The sequence below is a fragment of the Pteropus alecto genome, unplaced genomic scaffold (assembly GCF_000325575.1).
Source record: "Pteropus alecto unplaced genomic scaffold, ASM32557v1 scaffold88, whole genome shotgun sequence".
In the NCBI taxonomy this organism is placed as follows: Eukaryota; Metazoa; Chordata; class Mammalia; order Chiroptera; family Pteropodidae; genus Pteropus; species Pteropus alecto.
Window position 1 is genome coordinate 2,787,416 of NW_006494611.1, and position 22,040 is coordinate 2,809,455.

The 22,040-nt window shown below is 51.2% G+C and overlaps 2 protein-coding genes across 4 annotated transcripts in view; both read left to right on the plus strand.

Moving 5' to 3' along the window:
- DVL3 (dishevelled segment polarity protein 3) overlaps window positions 1-8,322 on the plus strand; it is a 13,538-nt gene extending 5,216 nt beyond the window's left edge. The window contains exons 2-15 of one of the 2 annotated variants that reach the window (XM_006925771.2): window positions 12-81; window positions 610-731; window positions 852-961; window positions 1,156-1,302; window positions 1,464-1,546; window positions 1,763-1,832; window positions 2,463-2,602; window positions 2,808-2,884; window positions 2,999-3,066; window positions 3,222-3,371; window positions 3,974-4,105; window positions 4,288-4,455; window positions 7,445-7,660; window positions 7,762-8,322. In XM_006925771.2, the coding sequence (XP_006925833.1) occupies window positions 12-81; window positions 610-731; window positions 852-961; window positions 1,156-1,302; window positions 1,464-1,546; window positions 1,763-1,832; window positions 2,463-2,602; window positions 2,808-2,884; window positions 2,999-3,066; window positions 3,222-3,371; window positions 3,974-4,105; window positions 4,288-4,455; window positions 7,445-7,660; window positions 7,762-8,198 (1,990 nt within the window). In that variant the 3' untranslated portion in view covers window positions 8,199-8,322. The remainder of the gene's footprint in view (window positions 1-11; window positions 82-609; window positions 732-851; window positions 962-1,155; window positions 1,303-1,463; window positions 1,547-1,762; window positions 1,833-2,462; window positions 2,603-2,807; window positions 2,885-2,998; window positions 3,067-3,221; window positions 3,372-3,973; window positions 4,106-4,287; window positions 4,456-7,444; window positions 7,661-7,761) is intronic. The other variant, XM_025042313.1, reaches the window with a different exon arrangement.
- Window positions 8,323-12,307: 3,985 nt separating this feature from the next.
- Window positions 12,308-21,543, plus strand: AP2M1 (adaptor related protein complex 2 subunit mu 1). 2 transcript variants are annotated; one of them, XM_006925772.3, is made up of 12 exons: window positions 12,308-12,463; window positions 14,624-14,740; window positions 16,509-16,774; window positions 17,517-17,599; window positions 18,010-18,015; window positions 18,214-18,349; window positions 18,438-18,579; window positions 19,096-19,215; window positions 19,319-19,454; window positions 19,557-19,654; window positions 20,137-20,248; window positions 20,927-21,543. In XM_006925772.3, the coding sequence occupies exons 2-12, from the start codon at window positions 14,667-14,669 to the stop codon at window positions 21,059-21,061; spliced, it is 1,308 nt and encodes a 435-aa protein (XP_006925834.1). In that variant the 5' UTR covers window positions 12,308-12,463; window positions 14,624-14,666; the 3' UTR covers window positions 21,062-21,543. The 2 variants fall into 2 exon arrangements, with proteins under 2 accessions (XP_006925834.1, XP_006925835.1); XM_006925773.3 differs by lacking the exon at window positions 18,010-18,015.
- Window positions 21,544-22,040: the final 497 nt, after the last annotated feature.

Sequence of the window (22,040 nt, forward strand, 5' to 3'; positions counted from 1 at the left end):
TTTCCCTGCAGAGTGGTGAAGGAAGAGATCTCGGATGACAATGCCAAGCTGCCCTGCTTCAATGGCCGGGTAGTGTCCTGGGTAAGGAACCCTCCTTAGTCCCCTCCCCACCCGAGTTCTTGTAGTAGGCTGGACAGAGGGAAGGCCCTGTCTCACTGAGGTTGTCACTGGTGTTGTTATGCTTCAATATCTGAATCTTCCTAACTGAACAGTTTCTACACCAAATTCTATAGCTTTGGTGAAAAGTAGGGAAATGGTGGGAAGGAGGAAAGGCAGACACAGAAACACACATTAGAGACAAAATCGTCTCCTATGCCCTTTGAGGCACTTTGCCTCTGGTTCCCTTCGGTCAGCTGTCGACCTCTGCCTTGGACCACTGACCCTTGTTCTCTGCCCCCATCCCACTTCACCAACCCATGCCTCCCTGCTACCCTATCAATCTGGCAGTGGTTCCACTTCTCATCTCAGCTACCCTTGCATAGTCCTGTCTTCTCCCTTCATGTCCCCTTCTTTACTCTCCCCAAGTCTTCATGCCCTGCTGGAACCTAACTATCCTATTTCTCCTTGGTGCCCCTGTGCCATACTCCCTACCCATTTTCTCCCCATCAGCTGGTGTCAGCTGAGGGCTCACACCCAGAGCCAGCTCCCTTCTGTGCTGATAACCCATCGGAGCTGCCACCACCCATGGAGCGCACGGGAGGCATTGGGGACTCCCGGCCCCCATCCTTCCAGTGAGTGTGACCTGAGGGTGGGGAGGGCCTGTGGGGGAGGGCCCTGTCACCTTAGCCTAGGGCTAGGGGAGGGAGCCCCCACCTTGCCCCCTCCCTCATCAAGTCCTATCTTTCATGCAGCCCTCATGCTGGTGGGGGCAGCCAGGAGAACCTGGACAATGATACAGAGACAGACTCATTGGTGTCTGCCCAGCGAGAGCGGCCACGCCGGAGGGACGGCCCAGAGCACAGTGCGTCTTCCCTGAACAGATGTCTTCCCTACCCCCATGCCCTCTCCACAGCTTCCACTTAGCTGCCCACCTCCTTGCCCTACTTCCTGAGCTTTGGATGTGCCTGGGCCCAATGCAGACCCTGACTTGCCCCTCTGTCCTCCCTTTCCTCTTGCATCGTGCACTGTGAACCCAGCTGTCTCCATCCCCTGCAGCAGCCCGGCTAAATGGAACTGCAAAGGGGGAACGGCGGCGAGAACCAGGGGGTTATGACAGCTCATCCACCCTCATGAGCAGTGAATTGGAGACCACCAGCTTCTTTGATTCAGATGAAGATGACTCCACCAGCAGGTGGGGCTTTGGTTTCATAAGTGCTGTGGGTCAAGTGACCCCTGAGGAGCCCTGAACCCTGAGGATGTTGGGCCCCTGGGAGGGATGTGAGCCTTGTGCTGGGGACCTGGGGCCTGCAGTGCCTCTTATGGGGCAGGGCTAGGCCAGCCTGGTGGGGAACGACAAAAAGCAGCTCCAGAGCAGAGCAGCGCCTCACGCCTGATGAGAAGACACAAGCGGCGGCGGCGGAAGCAGAAAGTTTCCCGGATTGAGCGGGTATGGGGTCTGGGATGCTAAGGGTATGGGGTCTGGGATGCTAAGGATGGGTGGGGCAGGGCCAGGGCTTGTGCTTGCTTAGATTTCCTCCCTTGAGTCAGTGTTAAAAACTTTGGAGGGGAGATGGTGCTAAGGGCTCACCTTGAGGAGGAGCTAGGTGGAAGCAGTGAGTTCCTGCCACCCCTGCCTGCTGCTCAGAGTCTCTGTCTATTACAGTCCTCGTCCTTCAGCAGCATCACGGACTCCACCATGTCACTCAACATCATCACGGTCACTCTCAACATGGGTGAGTCAGATGAAACACCTTGTGCCTAACGTATCCTGACACTGGGCAGACTCAAGGAATTCAAAGAAGCACAAGATACGTCCCCTGCCCTCAAGGAGCTCTCTTTCATAAATATAAACTTGTACATAAACTGATCATTTCAGTATCTCATGATCAGGGCTATGACAAAGAGAAGCACAGAGAGCTATGGAAGCAGGGAAAGCCATCAGAGAAAGCTTTCTGGGGGAAGTAACTTCTGATTCCTTTCCTGTTCCCATTTTTCAGCCATTGCATTCTTGCTCTCTGATTTTTGCCATAGGTACTTTCTTTAGTAGATAGCTAGGTATAGTGAAGAAAGCCTAAACTTTGGAATTTAAGTCTAAGTTTGAATACTGATTTTGCCACTTAATGGTTTAGAAAAGTCACTTAAATTCTCTGAACCTTAGTTGCCTACTCTGTAAAGTGGGACTGAGAGTCTCTGCCTTATAGCCATCAAGGATTAATTGAAAGCATGTTTGAGCAGGTTGGAAACACTGCCTGATTCCAGTTCAAAAAATGTTAGTTCTCGTCCCTTCCCACCCTTTTTAATAAGGGGTTTAGAATTTAGGTAGGAACCTCGCTCCCCTCTCAAGGTCTTATTACTCCCTATAGAAAAGTATAACTTCTTGGGCATCTCCATTGTGGGCCAAAGCAATGAGCGTGGTGACGGAGGCATCTACATTGGCTCTATCATGAAGGGTGGGGCTGTGGCTGCTGATGGACGCATTGAGCCAGGAGATATGCTGTTACAGGTACCATTGCTCACCACCCTGGCTGGGTGTGGATAGGGAGTGGGGAGATATACCCTCTGTACCCTCTCATTCTTCCTATCCTCCGTACTCTGTTCAGACGCCTCTTCTTGGTTGGGGCGGCGGGGGGAGACCCTCTGACCCACCAAGCTGCCTTACCCACCTCCCCAACACAGTTGCTTATTCCACTCTTGGTCCTCTTTCCCAGGTAAACGAGATCAACTTTGAGAACATGAGTAATGATGACGCGGTCCGGGTACTGCGGGAGATTGTGCACAAACCAGGGTATGTATGGGATGGGCATTACAGAAGAGGAGGCAGACATTTCTGGCTCTCAGGCAAGGGGTTTGGTCTGGCCTCCACACATCCTGCCCTCACTAGGGACACCCTTGCTTTCAGGCCCATCACCCTGACTGTAGCCAAGTGCTGGGACCCAAGCCCACGTGGTTGCTTCACACTGCCCAGGAGTAAGTGGATGGGGGACTCAGTCCTAACGCTGGTGCCTGGCATACGTGAGCCCTGTCTCTCCTGCCTTTGGTGTTGCCCCGAACCCTCACACCTACCCTGTAGGGCCTGGCACTGAGCAGTGCGTGCAGCCCCTGACTCGTCATTCTCCCTGCAGGCGAGCCCATCAGGCCCATTGATCCTGCGGCCTGGGTCTCCCACACTGCAGCCATGACTGGCACCTTCCCTGCCTACGGCATGAGCCCCTCCCTGAGCACCATCACCTCCACCAGCTCCTCTATCACCAGCTCCATCCCTGACACAGAGCGTGAGTGTCCAACCTGTCCCCTAGGCCCAGCAGACAGGGCCAGGTGGGAGGGACTGATGAAGGCCCATATGGAGACTCTTGCTTGAAAGTCAGAAGGGGCTGGAGAGGGGACTCAGCTCATTTCGGCTACCTCACACTGCAGCTTCCTTCAGTGGACACCTGCCCCATACTAAACAGTATTTGCTTCTGAACCAGTATTGAGCACCCGGTGAGCCTCAGTTTCCTCTTGTAAAACTGGACTAATAATATGCACTTTACCAGGTTCTTGGGCGTTTAATGAGAGGATATAAGTGAATCATCAATCACAGTGCGTGACATAAAGTAAGCATACCAATATTGACTGCCATTTTTATTACCACAACACACATTATGCACTGTGCTAATAAGCACCTTCATTTACATTATTTAATTCTCTTCAAACATCCTTATAAAATAGATATTAAAGTTCCTATTTTTACAGAAGGGGAAACTGAGTGTCCAAGAAGTCAGTAATTTGTCCAACATTGGTCCATATTTATTAGATGGTAGAGCTGGAATGCAAATTCCTCTCTGCCTAACTCAACAGCCCTTTTCTGCCTCACCATTCTGCCTCCCACCTCCAGGGCTAGATGACTTCCACCTGTCCATCCACAGTGACATGGCTGCCATTGTGAAAGCCATGGCCTCCCCTGAATCGGGGTTGGAGGTCCGAGACCGCATGTGGCTCAAGATCACCATCCCCAACGCTTTCATCGGTGAGAGGGCCCCATGGTGGAATGAAGGACAGAGTGGGGAGTGAGGGGGTTGGGCAGGCCAGGGTACCCAAGAACTCCTTTGGGCCACTCCTTTGAGCTGGAGCCAGCCCTCATCTCATGGCTTCTGTGAGGCCAGATGAGCCTAAGTGAGCCTCCCAATCAAGTGGCGGCCTTGCCCCCAGGCTCGGATGTGGTGGACTGGCTGTACCACAACGTGGAAGGCTTCACTGACCGGCGAGAGGCCCGCAAGTACGCCAGCAACCTGCTGAAAGCTGGCTTCATTCGCCACACTGTCAACAAGATCACTTTCTCCGAGCAGTGCTACTATATCTTCGGCGACCTTTGCGGCAGTACGTGCCTCTCCACCTCCTTGCCCTGTCTTCTGGCGGGGAGTGGGGAGGTGATTAGGAATGTGGCAGCAGACTAGGGAGTCCAGAGGAGGAGACAGTGGAGCTGCGGCTCAGTTCAAGGCCTGAGAGTTCTGTGGTAGAAGTAGAGCTCAGTCCAGCTTCTTCACCTGCCTTGTATCCTCCCCAAGGGGCTGGTACTTTCTAAGTGCCTGCTCTGTACCTGGCACCGTGCTGATTGTTTCTAAAGCATCATGCACTTTCTATAAGTTCTCACAACTTTCTCTTCACCCTCGGGGCAATGGATTACTATCCCTGTTTTCAGATAAGGCATTGGAGACATACAGCAGTTAAACAGTCCACTCCAGGTCTCACAGCTGGAAGCAGAGGGGCTAGGCCATGGATCCAGGTCTTTCTGGCTCCAGAGCCCTTCCCACCATCTGGGGCTGTCCCAGATATGTGGTCTGCAAAAACATTGTCTCAGCAAGGCCAGACAGAGTTCCTTGGCCCCTGCTCAGCCTCCTAGCAACAAGCAGTTTCCACCAGGGCAAGACCTGGGGCTGGCCTGAGGCCCCAAGTCCACAGTTTCCTCAGACCCCTACAGGTGGTCTGCGCCTCAGGATGGAGCTGGAGAGGATGTCAGGGCCAGGTTGTAGAGGACTCTGCAAGCTGTACAGAGGAGTTTGGACTTGATCTTGAGCAAGTGCAAAGCCAATGATGGTTATTAAGCAAAAGGGATCTGCATGGATCCCCCTTCCTCTGAGCTTGAGGACAACCCTTGGGAAGGGGAGTCCTCAAAACAGGACAGCATTGCTCAGGGCTTAGGAGCTGAAGCCCACTTTCAGCAGCTATTTGCCTGAAGGAGCCTTCTCTCAACCCAGTGGTGTTGGCTGGAGTCCAAAAACTAACTCTTAAAATGCTTCCGATTAGGTTCTAGGGACTAGAAAGGCTGTTTTCCTGGTGGAAGAAGGGTCCCTGGCCCTCAACAGCTCCAGCATGGTCCCATGGAGTAGTGACAGGGTTTTGCATAGAGTTTTGGAGTTAGACAGTTGTGAATTCAAATCCTAGCTCCACCCTTACTGTATAAACATGAGTAAGTGACACAGCCTTTCAGTGCCTCAGTTTCTTGATCTATAAGGTGAAGGTAATAGTAGAACCTATCTCATAGAGCTGTTTTGAGGATAATATAATGTATATATAACACTTTAGCACTGTCCTAAAAAAGTCCATTATTCATATATTTAATTGATTCTAAGATAAAAAATTTTTTCACATTTCAATATCTCTGAAATTGAGGTGTATCTTACACTCAGTGGCTTCTTTGATTCAATCAGATATGGTTGTTATCCTGGGGCAGAAGTCAGCCCCAGCCCCAAATTTCCAGGGACACAAAGCTTTTCCGAATAGCTGTGGCTTTTGCCCAAGAGACCTTATTCTATCCTTGGGGCCTCCTGGATCTTCTACCGATGGACCAAGGCCACAAGAAGCCCAGCTCAGGGAGATGCTGACAGGCCTTTTCCTTCTTACTGACCGAGGTCGCCTTAGCTGAGAATGTGGCAGGCTCAAAGGAAAGAGCTGGGGACCTGGGTAACTCCAAGAGCACACAATCACCACCCCTCCACCCCCAGAGACAACAGCCTAGAGGCTGAAATAGTCACCAGCTCTTTGAGCATGAGCCAAGGCAGGCCCTAGCTTTCCGCTACCACCACCCTCCATGCTAGCTGCTGGCCTTGACAGGTTCATTTTTGGCTGGCAGACTTCACAGGCTGTTTCAGCCCCCTCAGAGCTTCCTCTCCTGACCTCCCCTGGAAGGTTGGGCTGGCCTACTTAAGGGCTTGGAACAAAGGGCTCAGTCTGTATCTGGCAGCTGGCTCCTAGCAATTACAGCTCTCTCAGAGCTCTGGGACCTGGTACAGCGAGGGAGGGTATAAGCAAGGGTGTCTCAGGCAGGTCATTAGTCCTGGTGGCCCCTTACACTCCCAGGTAGTTCCAACATTGGTGGGGGCAGCCTTTCCCTAAAGGAGTGCATAATTTACTGGGGAGAAAAAGTCATGAAAGAAGTAATGTTAATACAGTAAGAGGAGTGCTGCAAAGAACCAGGCCTGGCTGGAAATGGGGTGGAGAGCACAAAGGGGGCACCTAAGTTGTTCTCTTTCTGGGCCCTTCCCACCCGGCTCCCACCCTCCCCAAGAGCACTAGAAAATTGATCTGGGCCAAGGGCCTTCTATATGGGGAGGCTCTGAAAGGCTATGTTCACTCTAGCTTTTAGCGGGTATTATTTTTAGTGCTAGGTGAAGGGGGAAGGCAAATTTTCACTTGAATTTTCCCAGAAGGCTCCCTACTCCTTAATAACACCCTAATCTGGAAAGGTAAGAAAGTAAGCAACTTTTAGCTTCTGGTCTGGCTACAATTTGTGTTGACCTCAGAATGGTCATTTAACCTCTCTGGACTGCACTTTCCTCATCTGGAAAAAAACGTGACTAACATCTTCATAGGATTGTGGTAACATTTGCATGAAATGAAGTGCTTTGTATTGTGCCTAATGAATCGCTGTACCTGGTATCGGTCTGGTATTTCAGCCTCCCACCTTCTCCTACCTTTTATCTTCTAAGTGAACAGAGGAGAAAATTGTCAAATGAGCTTTGCCCTTTCCAGCCCACTGAGAAAGGAGGAGAAACTGCCAAAGGCTTGGTAGGGGGTCTCCATGTGACTGGGAGTTGAGTGTCAGGATTTAGTGCTGAGGCTCTGAAGTAGTGACTCAGAGCCTCCTTGAGGAGGGTGAGGGGAAGGGCTGGAGGGAGGGAGTCTGAAGGAATGAGACATCTCAGGCCTATGCCTCCTCCAATTTTGGGAAGAAACTACCACAGCCGTTGGTATCATCTCAAAGGCACCCACTCGACCTAGGCTGGGGACCTCTCTCTTCTGACAAAGGGATGTGACAGGGGCATGGGAGAGTACCATACCAGCTCATCCTGCCCTCTCACCTCCACAGACATGGCCAACCTGTCTCTCCATGATCATGACGGCTCCAGTGGTGCCTCTGACCAGGACACACTGGCCCCTTTGCCGCACCCGGGGGCCGCCCCTTGGCCCATGGCTTTCCCTTACCAGTACCCACCACCCCCGCACCCCTACAACCCGCATCCAGGCTTTCCTGAGCTGGGGTACAGCTACGGCGGAGGCAGCGCCAGCAGTCAGCACAGTGAAGGTAAGGCAAAGGGAGCCGTGGAGTGGGAGTCACAGGCTAGCCCTAGGCTTCCTCTGCAAGCTCTGAGCATCCCCAAACCGGTCCCTGCCTGTCTTCTCCAGGTAGCCGGAGCAGTGGCTCCAACCGTAGTGGCAGTGACCGGCGGAAAGAGAAGGACCCAAAGGCTGGGGACTCGAAGTCTGGAGGCAGTGGCAGCGAGTCGGACCACACAACCCGCAGCAGCCTTCGGGGGCCGCGGGAGCGGGCGCCCAGCGAGCGCTCAGGGCCTACCGCCAGCGAGCATAGCCACCGTAGCCACCACTCGCTGGCCAGCAGCCTGCGCAGCCACCACACGCACCCGAGCTACGGCCCCCCTGGCGTGCCCCCTCTCTACGGCCCCCCCATGCTGATGATGCCCCCACCGCCTGTGGCCATGGGACCCCCAGGAGCCCCTCCTGGCCGTGACCTGGCCTCGGTGCCCCCTGAACTGACCGCCAGCAGACAGTCCTTCCGCATGGCCATGGGAAACCCCAGTGAGTTCTTTGTGGATGTGATGTGAGCAGGGCCCCTCCCCCCACGTCCACCCTGCCCCTACCCTGGCTGGCTGTGTCCCTCTCTACATCCGTCCATCTTTTTTACTTTGTCTGGTACCTGAAAGGGAAATAAACAGAACTAAATCCAGGCGCGCTAACTGCTCGCTGGGCTCAGCAAGGGCGGGGTGCACCCACCGATCCACTAACCTGCAGGCTGCTCCAGCTTGTCCCTCTGCCCCTAACTGCTACACAGGACTTCCCAGGATCCTTCATGGAAAGTCCTGCTCCTTACTCCCTTCTCTGCATACACTTCAGGAGTCACCCTAGCGGTGCCCCTAAGTGCCTGCTCAGTCCCTTATCCCCACCTTTTCCCCCTTCAGTTCCCTTTCACCATTCGTTCAGTTTTGCCATTCCTCTGTTAATCTCATCCCCTCAAGCATGTGTGCCATTCTCAACTTTTCCCCACAATACTAACACCAAAAAAATACTTCATTTGTGCCTCTTCCTAACTGTCCCTTGCCTGCTGCCTGCTGCCTGTACCCTGGAGCTGTGGTCACCTCCAGTAACTGTCCGTGCTATTCATGCCTGTGGTAGGCCCTTACCAGAAGCCCAGAAGGGCCTGCAGTTGCCTGATCTGCTAGTAGCTTCCATGGAGCATCTCTGCTCTACCCTACCACCACCCTGCCTTGCCTGCAATTGTGTGCTGGTTCCTTCAGACCCCTAACCCTACTAATCAGCAGGCTCATCTCACCTCTGGGCCTGAAACATTTCTTTCTTTCTTTTTTCCTCCCCCAATTTTTCCTGGGCCTGGAGCAGCCAAGAATTTCGGGCTGTTTGACTTTCTGTGAGCCCTCAGCAAGGGGAGGCCCAGCCTCCGAGGAGACCAGGAACCCTGCTTCAGCAGCCCCTCAGGGCTTCCCAAGGATGTTCAACCCCCATACCCACACTTTAACATGTTCAGTCACTAGGCTTCTGGGGAGGGCCCCCAGCCTCTTGCCCTTGTATGAGAGACTTCACTTTTCCAGAGAGTGTGTGCATGCTCTTTCTCTCTCACACACACGTGTACACACACACACACACACACACACACACACACGTGCCTATGCAAGTCCACTTAAGCCTCAGGGCCGGTCCCTGCCCAGAGGGCTGGACCCTCTCTCCCAATTCTCTCCCAGGTTGTGGGGCTGGTCCCCTGACTTAACCCCTCCCTTTCCTCCCCTTCCTCATAGCCCTCGAGCCTCCCCTACATGTCCCTATCTTCCTACCTTGATAAAGACCGTAAGCTGGGTCTCAGGCCGGGCTTAGCAGATGACTCCCCAGACAACTGACAGGCTGTTTTCACTGTGCCCCCTGCCACACACACCCTTTCCTGTTTTCATAATCACCATGATACCCCAGAGCATGGTTGGGTAGGGGGACTTCTGGGACTTCCAGACAGAGTGCCAGGTTTTACTTTGTATCTTATTTTCCAGTTTAAACAAATCATGACTTTCTCTTTAAGCCTCTTCTATAAATCCTCCTGGCTCACCTAGGCTCCCATATTTTCAGAACTGGGGTGTTAGGAGTGAGAGAAAGTACTAAGCTCCAGCCTTTGGGGTAAGCCAGGGTATGGGCATTTTGGCATTCATTCATTTAACAAATGCTTCCTAGGGTTTTTGGTGAATGAGGACTGTGTTGGAAGTCTGACTCAGCCTTGCCTGCCTAATGGAAACTCTGGATTTGCTCCCAACCCAGACCATGGCTTCTTCTAGCCATCACTACAGGGCTGCCTCCTGTACTTCTCTTTCTTCTCTGACTCTTCTTTGTCCCACTCTCTTGAGAATTCCTCCACTATTGCTCACGTCTTCAGTGTTGGTGCTCCCATTGTTCTATCTTCAGTTTACTTCTCTCTCCTACTTCCCAGATGGTGTCATCCATCCTGATGTCCTCAACTGCCACTGATATGGTGGCGATTCTCAGATATATATCTCTAGCCCCAACTTCCCTCCAATCTTTAGATCTGTATTTTTATCATCCAGTAGACATCTCCATGGATGTGTCTATATGGACTCAACTCATTTCCCCATCACCTCCTGAATTCAAATCCTGGTTACCTTTATCACAATCTACATAGGCTCACCAGCTAGAAACATTTATGGTCTTAAATTCCTTCCCATATCTTACTAGTCAGCAGATCACATCCATTCCACTCCAACAATCTTTCTTGAATTTGGCCCTCTTCTCCCCTCTGCCTCTACTCTAGTTCACAAGAGCATGGGATTTCGAGTCAGGTTGTTCTGAATTGAATCTCAGCTCTACTACTTTTTGGTTGTGTGATAGGAGAGTTATTTAATCTCTCTGAGCCTTGATTCTCTCATATGTAAAATCATAATAATAATACCTACCTCACAGGGTTGTTGTGAGGATTTAAATTAGATATTGTACGAAAGTGCCTAGCACAGTGCCTGGCACACAGTAGAATAGGTGCTCAATAAATGGTAGCTATTATTATTATTATTATTTTATTATTTTATCTCTAAATTGGTAAGGGTTTAAGGCAGTAGTCCCCAACCTTTTTGGCACCAGAGACTGGTGCTCCTATGAGAACATAATGCCTGATGATTTGAGGTGGAGCTGAGGCAGTGATGCTAGAGCTGGGTAGTAGCTGCAAATACAGATGAAGCGTTGTCGCTTGCTGGCCAGCCACTCACCTCCTGCTGTGTGGCCTGGTTCCTAACAGGACTGGTACTGGTCCATGGACTGGGGATTGGGGAACCCTGGTTTAGGGCATTTGTTGAAGATAAAGCTTTTGGAAAGGTAGGAATGAAGCATTGAGTGCTGATTCAGGGATCAGAAATGCCTGTATTCAGTCACTTAATGGCTTCAAGCTATGACCATGGTTTGAATGAAGGAGGTCAAATATTCATCCTGCCACATCCTGGCTTCTGGCAAGAAGACGCTAGGGACAGTACGGCTTGCAAGGTTTGCCCTTTCTTGCCTTTCCTTCCTCCCATGATGGGTCAGCCCTAACTAGGGAAGGCATTAGGGTATCTCTCCCTACATAAAGAGAAGAGCCAACAGATTTTCCTCAGGTCCTGCAAAAGCCAGGCAGGCCTTTCATGGTCAAGGTTAGCTCTGTTTTCTCAGTTTGGATGTGAAGATTAACACTGTTCATCAAAGAGGGGATTTCAAATCCCATGTCCAATTAAATTAACCTTGCCAGCAGTTTTTTAAGCAACTTATCTGCCTGTCACTAGAAGGCACACAGGTTCTGTCCTTGAGGAGCTGACAGTTACATAGGAATAGCTGAGGTAGAACATGGACATACTCTTTTTTTAAAATAATTTTTTTACAGTGACATTGGTTAATGAAATATGTTTCAGCCGTAGACATATTCTTAAAAAGAATTATTTTTTTCCAAGTATTTGCCTCCTCACTGTCCCCTTCCGAGTCTTTTTCTATTTTTATTTTTTATTTTTTTTTTACCGTCTATAGCACCTGGTATTCCTGTGATCTCCCATCCAAGTACTATCGTAGGTGGTCTCCCATCCAAGTACTAACCAGGCCCAACCCTGCTTAGCTTCTGAGATCAGACAGATCCAAGATCCAGCACGTTCAGGGGGCATGGCTGTAGAGCTCTTCCTTGAGTCTTGATCCCTGGGAAAAGGCTCGTGTTTGGCACAAATAAATGATGAAAAAAAATTTTTGTGAGAATGAGAGGTGGTGTTAGAAAGCAGTACGTTCAGCATAAAACTTCTATTGCCAAGTCGCGTGTTGTGTGGACAGTGAGGTCAGCCAGTCCTAGGACTTGGAAACAGAAAAGGCCTACAGCAATCCAAGGCTTAACAGATGAGCTTCAACAAATTGCACTAATCTGCCGAGGCTCTCCGAAACACTGAACTAGAAATGAGTGACTGCAGAGACTACAATTCCCAGAATGCTGTGGGAAAAAAAAAAATTAAGTGAGCGGAGCGGTTTACGCTGGGTTTATATTTCGGGTAGGGCTCGATAAGGCCACTCCCGTTCCCCTCCCCCAAGGAACGCCTACTCTCCTCTTCGAAAGTTCTCGAAGGCAGTCGGTAGTTGTAGTTTTACTAAATCTAGAGTGCTTAAAATTGTAAGCGAGAAGACCCAAGGCCTGACGGGATTTGTAGTCCGCGCGGGAGGCAGACGCGCACGCGCAACTGAGGCCAGGGCGGGGCCGAGGCACTGCGGTGAAAGCCAAGGCAGCGGGCAGGCGAGCAGGGGGCGAGCGGACATCTTGGGATCCAGAGAGTGGCCGGGCGGCGGAGCAGGGGGCAGTGGACACCAGGTGAGCTTGGTATCTGGCCTTATGGGGTGAGGGAGCCCCAGCTTTGCCTTTCTCTGCACTGTGCTACTCGGAAAGCTGCCCACACCCAGAAGCTGCCTCAGCCTTCAGATCCGAGGGAGCTGACGGTGGGGTGGGGGCACCCGGGGCGCGGTTGCAGGACGCGCGGGAAGCGGCGCCCCGCCACCTGACCCTCCTGGCGCCTCCCGTGAGAGGAAAATCTACTGGAATTCTCCCAGAGCAGGGACGCCGCGCGGCTACCCCTTCCCTGGGATCGTGACAACACCCCTACTCCTCCGCGCCTCCTTTCAGCGCAAAGACAATTGCCCCATCTCCTAGGACAGTGACACCCCCTTGTGCCGTCTCCTTGGCCTGTGACAAGCCTCCTATCATGCGGCATCTCCTCCTCGCGGTTGAGTAACACCCTGGGACTATTCTACAGATCTGTGACAGCCCCCACAGCCCGTGGAATAATTTTTTTCCGCGATGTCTTTCTCCCTAGGGCGAAAAGCCCACCATCTCCTCATGCCCCTACACCTGAACCCCAGAGCAGGCTCCGTCTCCCCAGCATTCCCTTATACACTGCTGTCAGCCTCGCTCCCCCACCCGCTGCTGTTTTTCCTCTTCAAAGCTCTGACCTTTTCCGTACTGAAACTTTCCTCCAGGTGCCCCACCAGCCTCGTAGCTGCTGTGGCACACACACACACATACATACAAATATATATGTATATGTATGTATGTGTATATATATGTACATATATTCATATGTGTGTACATACACATATGTATATATACACACATATATGTGTGTGTGTATGTGTATGTGTGTGTGTACACACACACACACACACACACACACCTATATATACACGTATATAGTCACCTGAGTATACCGCCTGGCTGTTGCTGCCAGTCTTTTCCCATACCTATTTCATTTCCTGTCCTGGTCCCCACCTCTGCTTCTCTGGTGCCGGAACTCCCTACCACTTCATACCTGTTAAAACTTGGTTCTTTGTGTAAGGCTCTACCTCCATTTTGCCTTTTCTCTCCCATCCTCTTTGGGACTGAGGAATGGGATGTGTCCACCACCTTGGGAGACCTCTGAGTCTAGGAGACCTTGCTGGCCACAGTAATAGGCTTTATTTTACATTTGAGAAAAGTCTGCTAAACTCCTCCCTGTGAAATTGATACCGGCGCTAATCCAGGAAATCTAGAACTAAATTAACCCTTTTGTTCTTGCAAGCATTCTAAGTTAGTTTGACCCAAATAATTTGGATAATGCAGGTATCCTGCCCCTTGCTTGTAGTTACTCAGGCCAGAAGTGAGTTATATTGTGGGTCTGGAATCATAGAATTCCAGCTGGAAGGAGCTCTTAATTTTACATTCCTGCACCCCACCTCCCCGGCCCTTTTATTTTTATTGCACTTGAGAGCTGAGAGGGAGCCTCCTTTTTTGAAAGGGGGTGGTCAAAAATAACTAATAAGCAGCTTGGGGGATTTAAGTGTAGTATGCCAGGGCTGAGGCCTTTCTACTCCGCTCTTTTTCCTGCTTATTTGACTGACTGCCTGGGAGAGGTTGGAGCCATGCTCCTGGGTTCATGTCAGGGCCTAAGGCCTCCCTTCTTTTCACCTCTCCCGACCCTGCACACCCTTTCCTGGAATGTTTAGACTTCTGTGAATTAGAGAGCCAGAGGATCAGGCGCTGCCTCCTCAGGAGGGTAGTGGAGCCTGAGACTGGGTGCTCCTAAGGCTGTGCCTGAGGGCCCCAGGCCTGAACAAACTGGTATTATTCCTACTGCCATTCCTGCAGCCGTAGGCAGGCCTTCGCAGTGACTCACTGTTCAGAGCCTGAGTGAGAGTCTGCACAGGAAGGGGACGAAAAGGATCTTTGCTTAGCTCGGCTCTCTGAAGAGGGGGAGGGGGCTGCTCTCTGGGCTCAGCCCCAGAAAAGGGAGGGTCAAAATGGCCTTAGAATCCTGGGCCCAGTGTGGGATAAACAGGAACTGGAGCCTGGCTGAGGGGTGGGGCATGCCTGTGAGGGCTACAGGGTCACTTGCTGGAGGGTGGAATCTGGAAAAAAAAGCCCGGATTGTGACCTGCACAGCTGCACAGGAGATGTTGGCAGGGGTTCTGAGGCCTTCCCTTCTGTCTCTGCCTGTCCTAGGTCTATTCTCAGAGCGATGGGCTGTGGAGACTGAGCTGCCGCCATGATTGGAGGCCTATTCATCTATAATCACAAGGGGGAGGTTCTCATCTCCCGGGTCTACCGAGATGACATCGGGTGAGTCCCCTGACTGGGCCAGCTTCCTGTTCCTCCTCCCCAGCATGCAACACCAGGTCCATTCCTATCAGAGGCTTGACTTGGACCACCCACACCCCCATTCCCCATCCCCTGCTGCATTGTGGAGGCTCAGCTAGTACAGACTGGTTCCCATGAGATCTGGTAATATTGGCCTGGCAGCCAGTTGCTGGCCACTAGGTGGGACTCGAAGAATGGCATGGCCCCTACAGTCTTAGGAGCTCTTGCCTTTCCTGCCTCCTGTTTTCCTTCATGACAGACCTGGTTGCCGGAGATGAGTGCTTTTGCCTGGGCAGCTCGATTCCTCCTTTGAGATGGAGGGAGATCTGGCTCTAGTGGGTGGAGTTAGTGGCCAGGCTGGAGATAACTAATCTGTCTAAGTCTTGCTTTCAAAAGCCTTTCTCATAGCGAGAGCCTTCACTGGATTCTCTTGAAAGCCTCTCCAGGTTGCCTAATCTTCTCCCACTCCCACTGTCTTTCTCGGAAGGAGGCAGGCTGCTGACTCAGCTGTTTCAGTTCCTCTGGGCCATTCCTGGAGGAGAGATTGTAAGCTAGCTTGAGGCATTCTCTGGGACACTCAGGGAAGGGTAGAAGGGCAGAGAGGCCATGCTGTCCTTTCTGGCCTATCAAAGTAGACCTAGAATCGCTCTTTGTTCTGGGTCCCTCAGACCTTGACAAAGAGGCACAGCTTTACTTTTCATTCTGCCCCCACTGCATGCCACTGTTTTTTCCTGAGGGAATGTGCCCTAGCCTCAGCAGCTTTAATGAGATTAGGTTCCTCTGGTTTGTCCTGCCGTTTTTCTTCCTCTAATTGCTTGGGATGGATGGTCATGGCAATGGGCCTGCTACAGTGCCCCTGCTCCTTGGCTCCTGGCTCTCTGGCTAATGGGCTGCTGTGGCCTTTGTGGCTGTTTGTTGATTGGCTGGTGGTGGGGCATGAGCTAGAGTTGTGACAATTCCTGGCTTGCCAGAGCCTGGCTGGCTACACCTGTCTGCACTCCCCTCTGGCTCTGGATGGACCTGGGCATACACCAGCTTGCATGCCTTGCTATACTCTCCACCCCTTGCCTGTCGCTTGTCTGTTTCTACCTCATGGTATGTTCTGCCCACCCGTGTTTTGTGTGTCTAATCCTCTCTCTCGTTGGTGTCACTCTCCTCTTCTTGCTGGCGTCATTTCTCTCATCCCATCTCATTGGCTGCTGTAGGAATAGGTAAGCGGCCTGTCAAGCTGCCGCCCAGGCACAGGTGGGTGGGGGGCCCTGCCCCCCATCAGTTTTCTTCATCTTTTTTCATTCCCTGAGCTTGCCCTGGAATTGTATCCTGAACAAGAATGGGTGACCCAGCTCCATGGCCCCTTGGTGCTTCTTTCTCAGTAGATTAGAGCCTTCTGTGAAGTCAAGTTGGCTTTGTCTAACTTCTGGGAGAGTTGGACTTTGCTGCTGGTGGGATCACTAGTGGGAAGACTAGAGAAGAAGCAGGGTCTCTTTCTCTTGTGGGCCTGGAGCTCACTGAGAAGCTATAGAGGTAGCAGCTGAGAAACTGGGGCCAGGCCTGAGAGTCAGGAACATACCTCCCTAAAGCTGATGGACTTCACTTTAATCAAGTTACATGTGTCCTCCTGTCATTGGGCTTTAGAGTATGTGTCACACTTTAGCAGTGAAGTGGGGGTGCTGCTAGCAGCTGTGTTTGATCCCCATAGAGTGAGGTGTGCCTGGGTGCTGAGCAGCCTCTGTGCACCCTTTTCCCTCAGGAGGAACGCAGTGGATGCCTTTCGGGTCAATGTTATCCACGCCCGGCAACAGGTGCGCAGCCCTGTCACCAACATCGCTCGCACCAGTTTCTTCCATGTTAAGCGGTCCAACATCTGGCTGGCAGCTGTCACCAAGCAGAATGTCAATGCTGCCATGGTCTTCGAATTTCTCTATAAGATGTGTGACGTAATGGCTGCCTACTTTGGCAAGATCAGCGAGGAGAACATCAAGAACAATTTTGTGCTCATATATGAGCTCCTGGATGGTGAGGCTGGTGGGGTGATGGGCCTACGGTGGGGTTGAACCTGACGGGGCCTGGCCTGGAGGTGGGAGCATGTTTGAGGCTCCAGTGCCTTCTGAACTTTCTTTCCTGACTATCTGGTCTTTTGAGCCCTGAAAAGGCCAGTCCAAATCTAGATCTAAAGGCTGCTCTGAAATGGAACACAGAAATAGGCTAGTGAATGGAGGTAGGGAAGACCAAAAGGTCTTTCAAGGGGCTAAGAACCTGACTAGGATTTGATGGTTGGTACACCTGCAGTAAGCACATTTCATCCTCTTACCTTTGTGGTTTGGGCCTTAGTTCACTGACCGTCCTTACATCTTTCTATTGCAACAGCTACTTTTGAGCCTGGAGGAGTGTGAGCTAGTATAGGCCCCTCAGGTGCACTGCATTGTTATCTCTGTTCCCCTGTAGAGTATGACCTAAGTGAGCAGAGTTTTTCTACCTTCCCAACATCTCTCTGTTTTCCAAAGCTCCGAGCTTGACCTCTCACCCACTGGCCATATAACTTTTCTGCTGATTTTCTCTATATGAAAAAAACCTGTCATTTTAACTGTTTTCTTATGAAGTGCAAATCCCAGAGTAAATACTATAAAACTAGAAGACTTTGCTGCCAGTGGTCCCCCAGTCTTCTAGAGCTGTGCTGACCAGTCATGGCCAGGGGAAGGATGGGAATGAAGGAGCGTTCAGCTTTTTCCAAGGGCCGATGGTTCCTTTTCTTTTTCAGAGATCCTAGACTTTGGCTATCCACAGAACTCAGAGACAGGTGCACTGAAAACTTTCATCACCCAGCAGGGCATCAAGAGCCAGGTATTCAAATTATACAGCCACAGTCAGGGTTGAACCCAACCTCCTTTCATCTAAGCTGGCCCCTGAGCCTTGTCCTAGCTGACTTATGAGCCTGCCTCTGACAGGAAGTGCTGGCCTGAGCCTTCTGCCATGACCACAGGCCTATTTTGCTCTGCGTGACCCTCTCCCAACTCAGGAGCAGCCGACTCAGCACCTGTTACTGGGAATATAGCTCAAGGAGTTTCCTTCCACACTGGGAGAAGGGGAAATTTGGCTTGCTCTGGAGGCCTCATGTTCCTTAGGAGGAGAGAGCTTGGGCCCTATGGGATCCAGGCCTCATAGCCTTCTTCTCCTCCTTTTCTGCCTGCTTCTTCCCGTCTGTGTTCCCCTACTGCTTCCTGTGGGCTCCACATTGGCCTTGTGGCCTCCAGCATCAGGTAAGCTATTCCCTCAGTTTCTACCCTTGCAGCTTTGCTCCATTTTCTCCAGGCCCTGTCCCATGGGGCTTGTGGGGAAGGATGGGTTCTAGGGTGGGGACTAGAACAGAGGGGAGATGAGGGAAGAATGGGGATAGACAGGAAGATTGAAGGTGGAGAGGAGTGAGGCCATTGCTGTTTGTTTTTATCTCCATGTAGACAAAAGAAGAGCAGTCCCAGATCACCAGCCAGGTGACCGGGCAGATTGGCTGGCGGCGGGAGGGCATTAAGTATCGCCGGAATGAGCTTTTCCTGGATGTGCTGGAGAGTGTGAACCTCCTCATGTCCCCACAGGGTGAGGGCCCTCTTGTGATAAGCTGGAGGGGGACTGGGGCAAGGTCCTGGTCCTCATTCAGCTGTTGCATTTATGTGTCTATCACCAGGGCAGGTGTTGAGCGCCCATGTGTCGGGCCGGGTGGTGATGAAGAGCTACCTGAGTGGCATGCCTGAGTGCAAGTTTGGAATGAATGACAAGATTGTCATTGAGAAGCAAGGCAAAGGCACAGCTGATGAAACAAGCAAGAGGTACCTGAGGCAGGAGGCAGAAGTACTGGTAGGAGAGGGTGGACCGTGGAGGGCTGAGTGGAACCTGGTGAATCACAGGTTCCTTCTCGACGTCATTTCTGCAGCATTGCAAACTCCCTCTTCCCAAGGGTGAGCTTGCCTGGTTGCTTTTGATTTCTGTGCTTGAGAGAGATGAGGGGATTGTCTTCATTCTACTCAAAGTATAAGCCCCTTTGTTTGGTCCCCAATACCAAGGTTCTTCTATATATATGACCTCTGCCCAGTGTACTTGAAACCTCTGGGTCCCAAGCAGCAGAGCTTTCAGAGATGATGGCCTTGCAAAGCTACCACTCATCTCTGACTCTGGGGCAGGGACCCCTGAGTCAGAAAGATGCTTCCTGGCAACTTTCCGTAGTCTGTAGTGGAAGCCTTGCCCAGGTTCTGTCAGCGTTTGGGAGAGGAGGGGTAGCCTCTCTGCTCACCTCCTTCCTGCTACTCTCCTGTACCAGTGAGGAGATTTTCTGCCCCTTCTTGCAGCGGGAAGCAATCAATTGCCATTGATGACTGCACCTTCCACCAGTGTGTGCGACTCAGCAAGTTTGACTCTGAACGCAGCATCAGCTTCATCCCACCAGATGGAGAGTTTGAGCTCATGAGGTGCCATTGGGGTGTGAACAGATGGGGGGGCTGCTGCTGGCAGGCAGTAGGGAAGAGAGGAGGACAGGTTCTGCTATGCTAACCTTGCTCCCCACCCCTAAAGGTATCGCACCACCAAGGACATCATCCTTCCTTTCCGGGTGATCCCTCTAGTGCGGGAAGTGGGACGCACCAAACTTGAGGTCAAGGTAGTCATCAAGTCCAACTTCAAGCCGTCACTGCTGGCTCAGAAGATTGAAGTAAGGACAGGGACTTGGGGAGGAAGAAGCACTTGTCTCTGAGAATAAAGGCAGCTGATGTCAGGACTTGACAGAGCTCCCTGACAGGTGTGTCACTTGTAGGTGAGGATCCCAACCCCGCTGAACACAAGTGGGGTGCAGGTGATCTGCATGAAGGGGAAAGCCAAGTACAAGGCGAGTGAGAACGCCATCGTGTGGAAGTGAGTCTTTCCTTCATGAGATCACAGCAGGGTTCAAGATGCCTTTTGTTCAGTTTAACTTTTGTTCTCTTAAGTGTGTATGTTGGTGCGGGGGTGGAGAGGGTAGGGAGTGCCTGTCTGCTTCTCTGGGAGCCTCTGCTTATGCTCTCACCCCTTATATCTTTGAGTGTGCACATGTTTACACTTGTTTGTACGTATGCATTTATTGAGATGTTTTAATGTTTTCCCATTTGTCCTTGTAATGTGTCTGCGAAGTAGACGGAGAGTAAGGGATGGCATGCCCATGTTATCTAAGCAGAAACTGCAGCCCACAGTGCTAAAGGAAAGCAGACCCAAGGTTTCATAGCAAATGGTTATTAAGGTCCTCACAACATTTCCTTGTTCTAGCACCTCCCACAAGCTCCTGAATTTTCTCCCCCACCCCTTTGAAATTCCTGCAATCTACCAGGGGCACTTGCTGCCCATTGCTTCTGTGTTCCCAGGATCAAGCGCATGGCAGGCATGAAGGAATCACAGATCAGCGCAGAGATTGAGCTTCTGCCCACCAACGACAAGAAGAAGTGGGCTCGACCGCCCATTTCCATGAACTTTGAGGTATGGCAGAGGAGGGGCCTAGAGCCATAGCAGGGTATGCTAGGAAAACTCTTAGAGATCATTCAGATCGACCTCTGCACCTTACCACCTGCAGATAAGAGAACAGGCCTAGAGAGGGGAAATGACTAATTTATAGACCCACTCTTCTTCCTTTAGGCCTCCAACTAGAAATTGCTATTCACTCTAACAAAAATCTTTGACTTCTTTTGGCTTGTAGTAAAGTAATTCTTTGGAAAATTGTAGATTGTTTGAATGCTAGATAAAACACAGGGTTTACTTACAGACAGGAAAATAGGCTGACTTTGCTTTGTGCATGTTAGACACACAATTTTCCGCACCTAATTTTTTAAATCCGAAACATTGAGTAGGAAAAGTATGTTCTAAAGCACGTCTTTGGTTGCTGCTTCTTGCAGATTAAAAGAATTGATTCAGGTTATCACAGGCGTGACCTGACTTCAAACCTAAATGATTGCTAGTTACTCTTGGACATGCTTTCTTCTTTAGTAACCTCTTAGAGGATCCCTCACTACGCGCCTTTACCCAGCTTCTTTCAGGACCCCAATCATTCAAATACCTGTAGTAGAGAGAGATGAAGTAGGGTAGGGTTATAGAACTTCCCAGAGGAGAGTGGCTGCAAGAGGAAGGCTACATTCCTAACTGGAGCTGTCCCTTGCCCAGGTGCCATTTGCGCCCTCTGGCCTCAAGGTGCGCTACTTGAAGGTGTTTGAGCCGAAGCTGAACTACAGCGACCATGATGTCATCAAATGGGTGCGCTACATTGGCCGCAGTGGCATTTATGAGACCCGCTGCTAGCTGCCTAGTGGCAGTTAGCCCGCCTCCCCACCTACCCTCTTCTACAGGTCCAAGTGCCCCTGGCCACCACACATCAGTGTCTCCTCCCTCCTGCTTTGCTGCCTTCCCTTTGCACCAGCCCGAGTCTAGGTCTGAACCAACCACATCGTAAGTGGGGCTGGTAGAGCCATCCCTGGGCTTCCTAGGCAGTGTGATTTCTGGGGCTTCTGCTTCTCTATCCATGTCTGCCCTGGCCCAGTGCCAGGCTCTGAGTTCTGTGACCAAAACCAGGTGGGCTTCCTCTCCTTCCCTCCCCTGTGGCCACATCTTTTGAGTGGGAGGGTTGGCTGCCCCTCACCTCAGAGCTCCCTGACGGCCAGTAACAGATTCCCAGCCCCCAGTCCCTACTCTGCTTTGGGATAGTGTGAACTTCATTTTGTACGCGTGTGACTTTGTCCAGTTATAAACCCAATAAACTCTATAGAGTGGAGTTGCTGGCTAAATATTGATGTGAGAGCTTCTTGGGGAGGGGAACTAACTGGTGGGACCGCTATTCTCTTGTCCTGTGCTGCCTCCTTTAAGTAGAATTATCTATTAACTCTCTCAAGGCTCTTCCCTTGTCTTGGTCTCAATTGTTAGACCCCTCCAAGGCCATCCAATCTCTAATTGGAATTGAGTTAGCCCCAAGTCTTCCCCGTTTCTGAGAAGGAAACTGTTTCAAGGGCCAGCAGCCCCACGTGGCTCCAGTTCTCTGCAGGTAGAGATTCTTCTTGATTCAACCCTAGCCTTGGGCAAGTATTTTCTAATTAACAGAGATTAAGCATAGTTTACATTTGTTCTTTTTCAGCCTTCCTGAGAAACTAACCTCTTAATTCCATTTTCTTCCTAATTGCCCAGTTTTAAGAGACCTAGATAGGTGGGTGGTAAAAGAGAAGATTTGACTCCCTTGACCTCTTGAAATATGCCTCCCTTCTATACTACCCCCTCATCAAAGAATCTA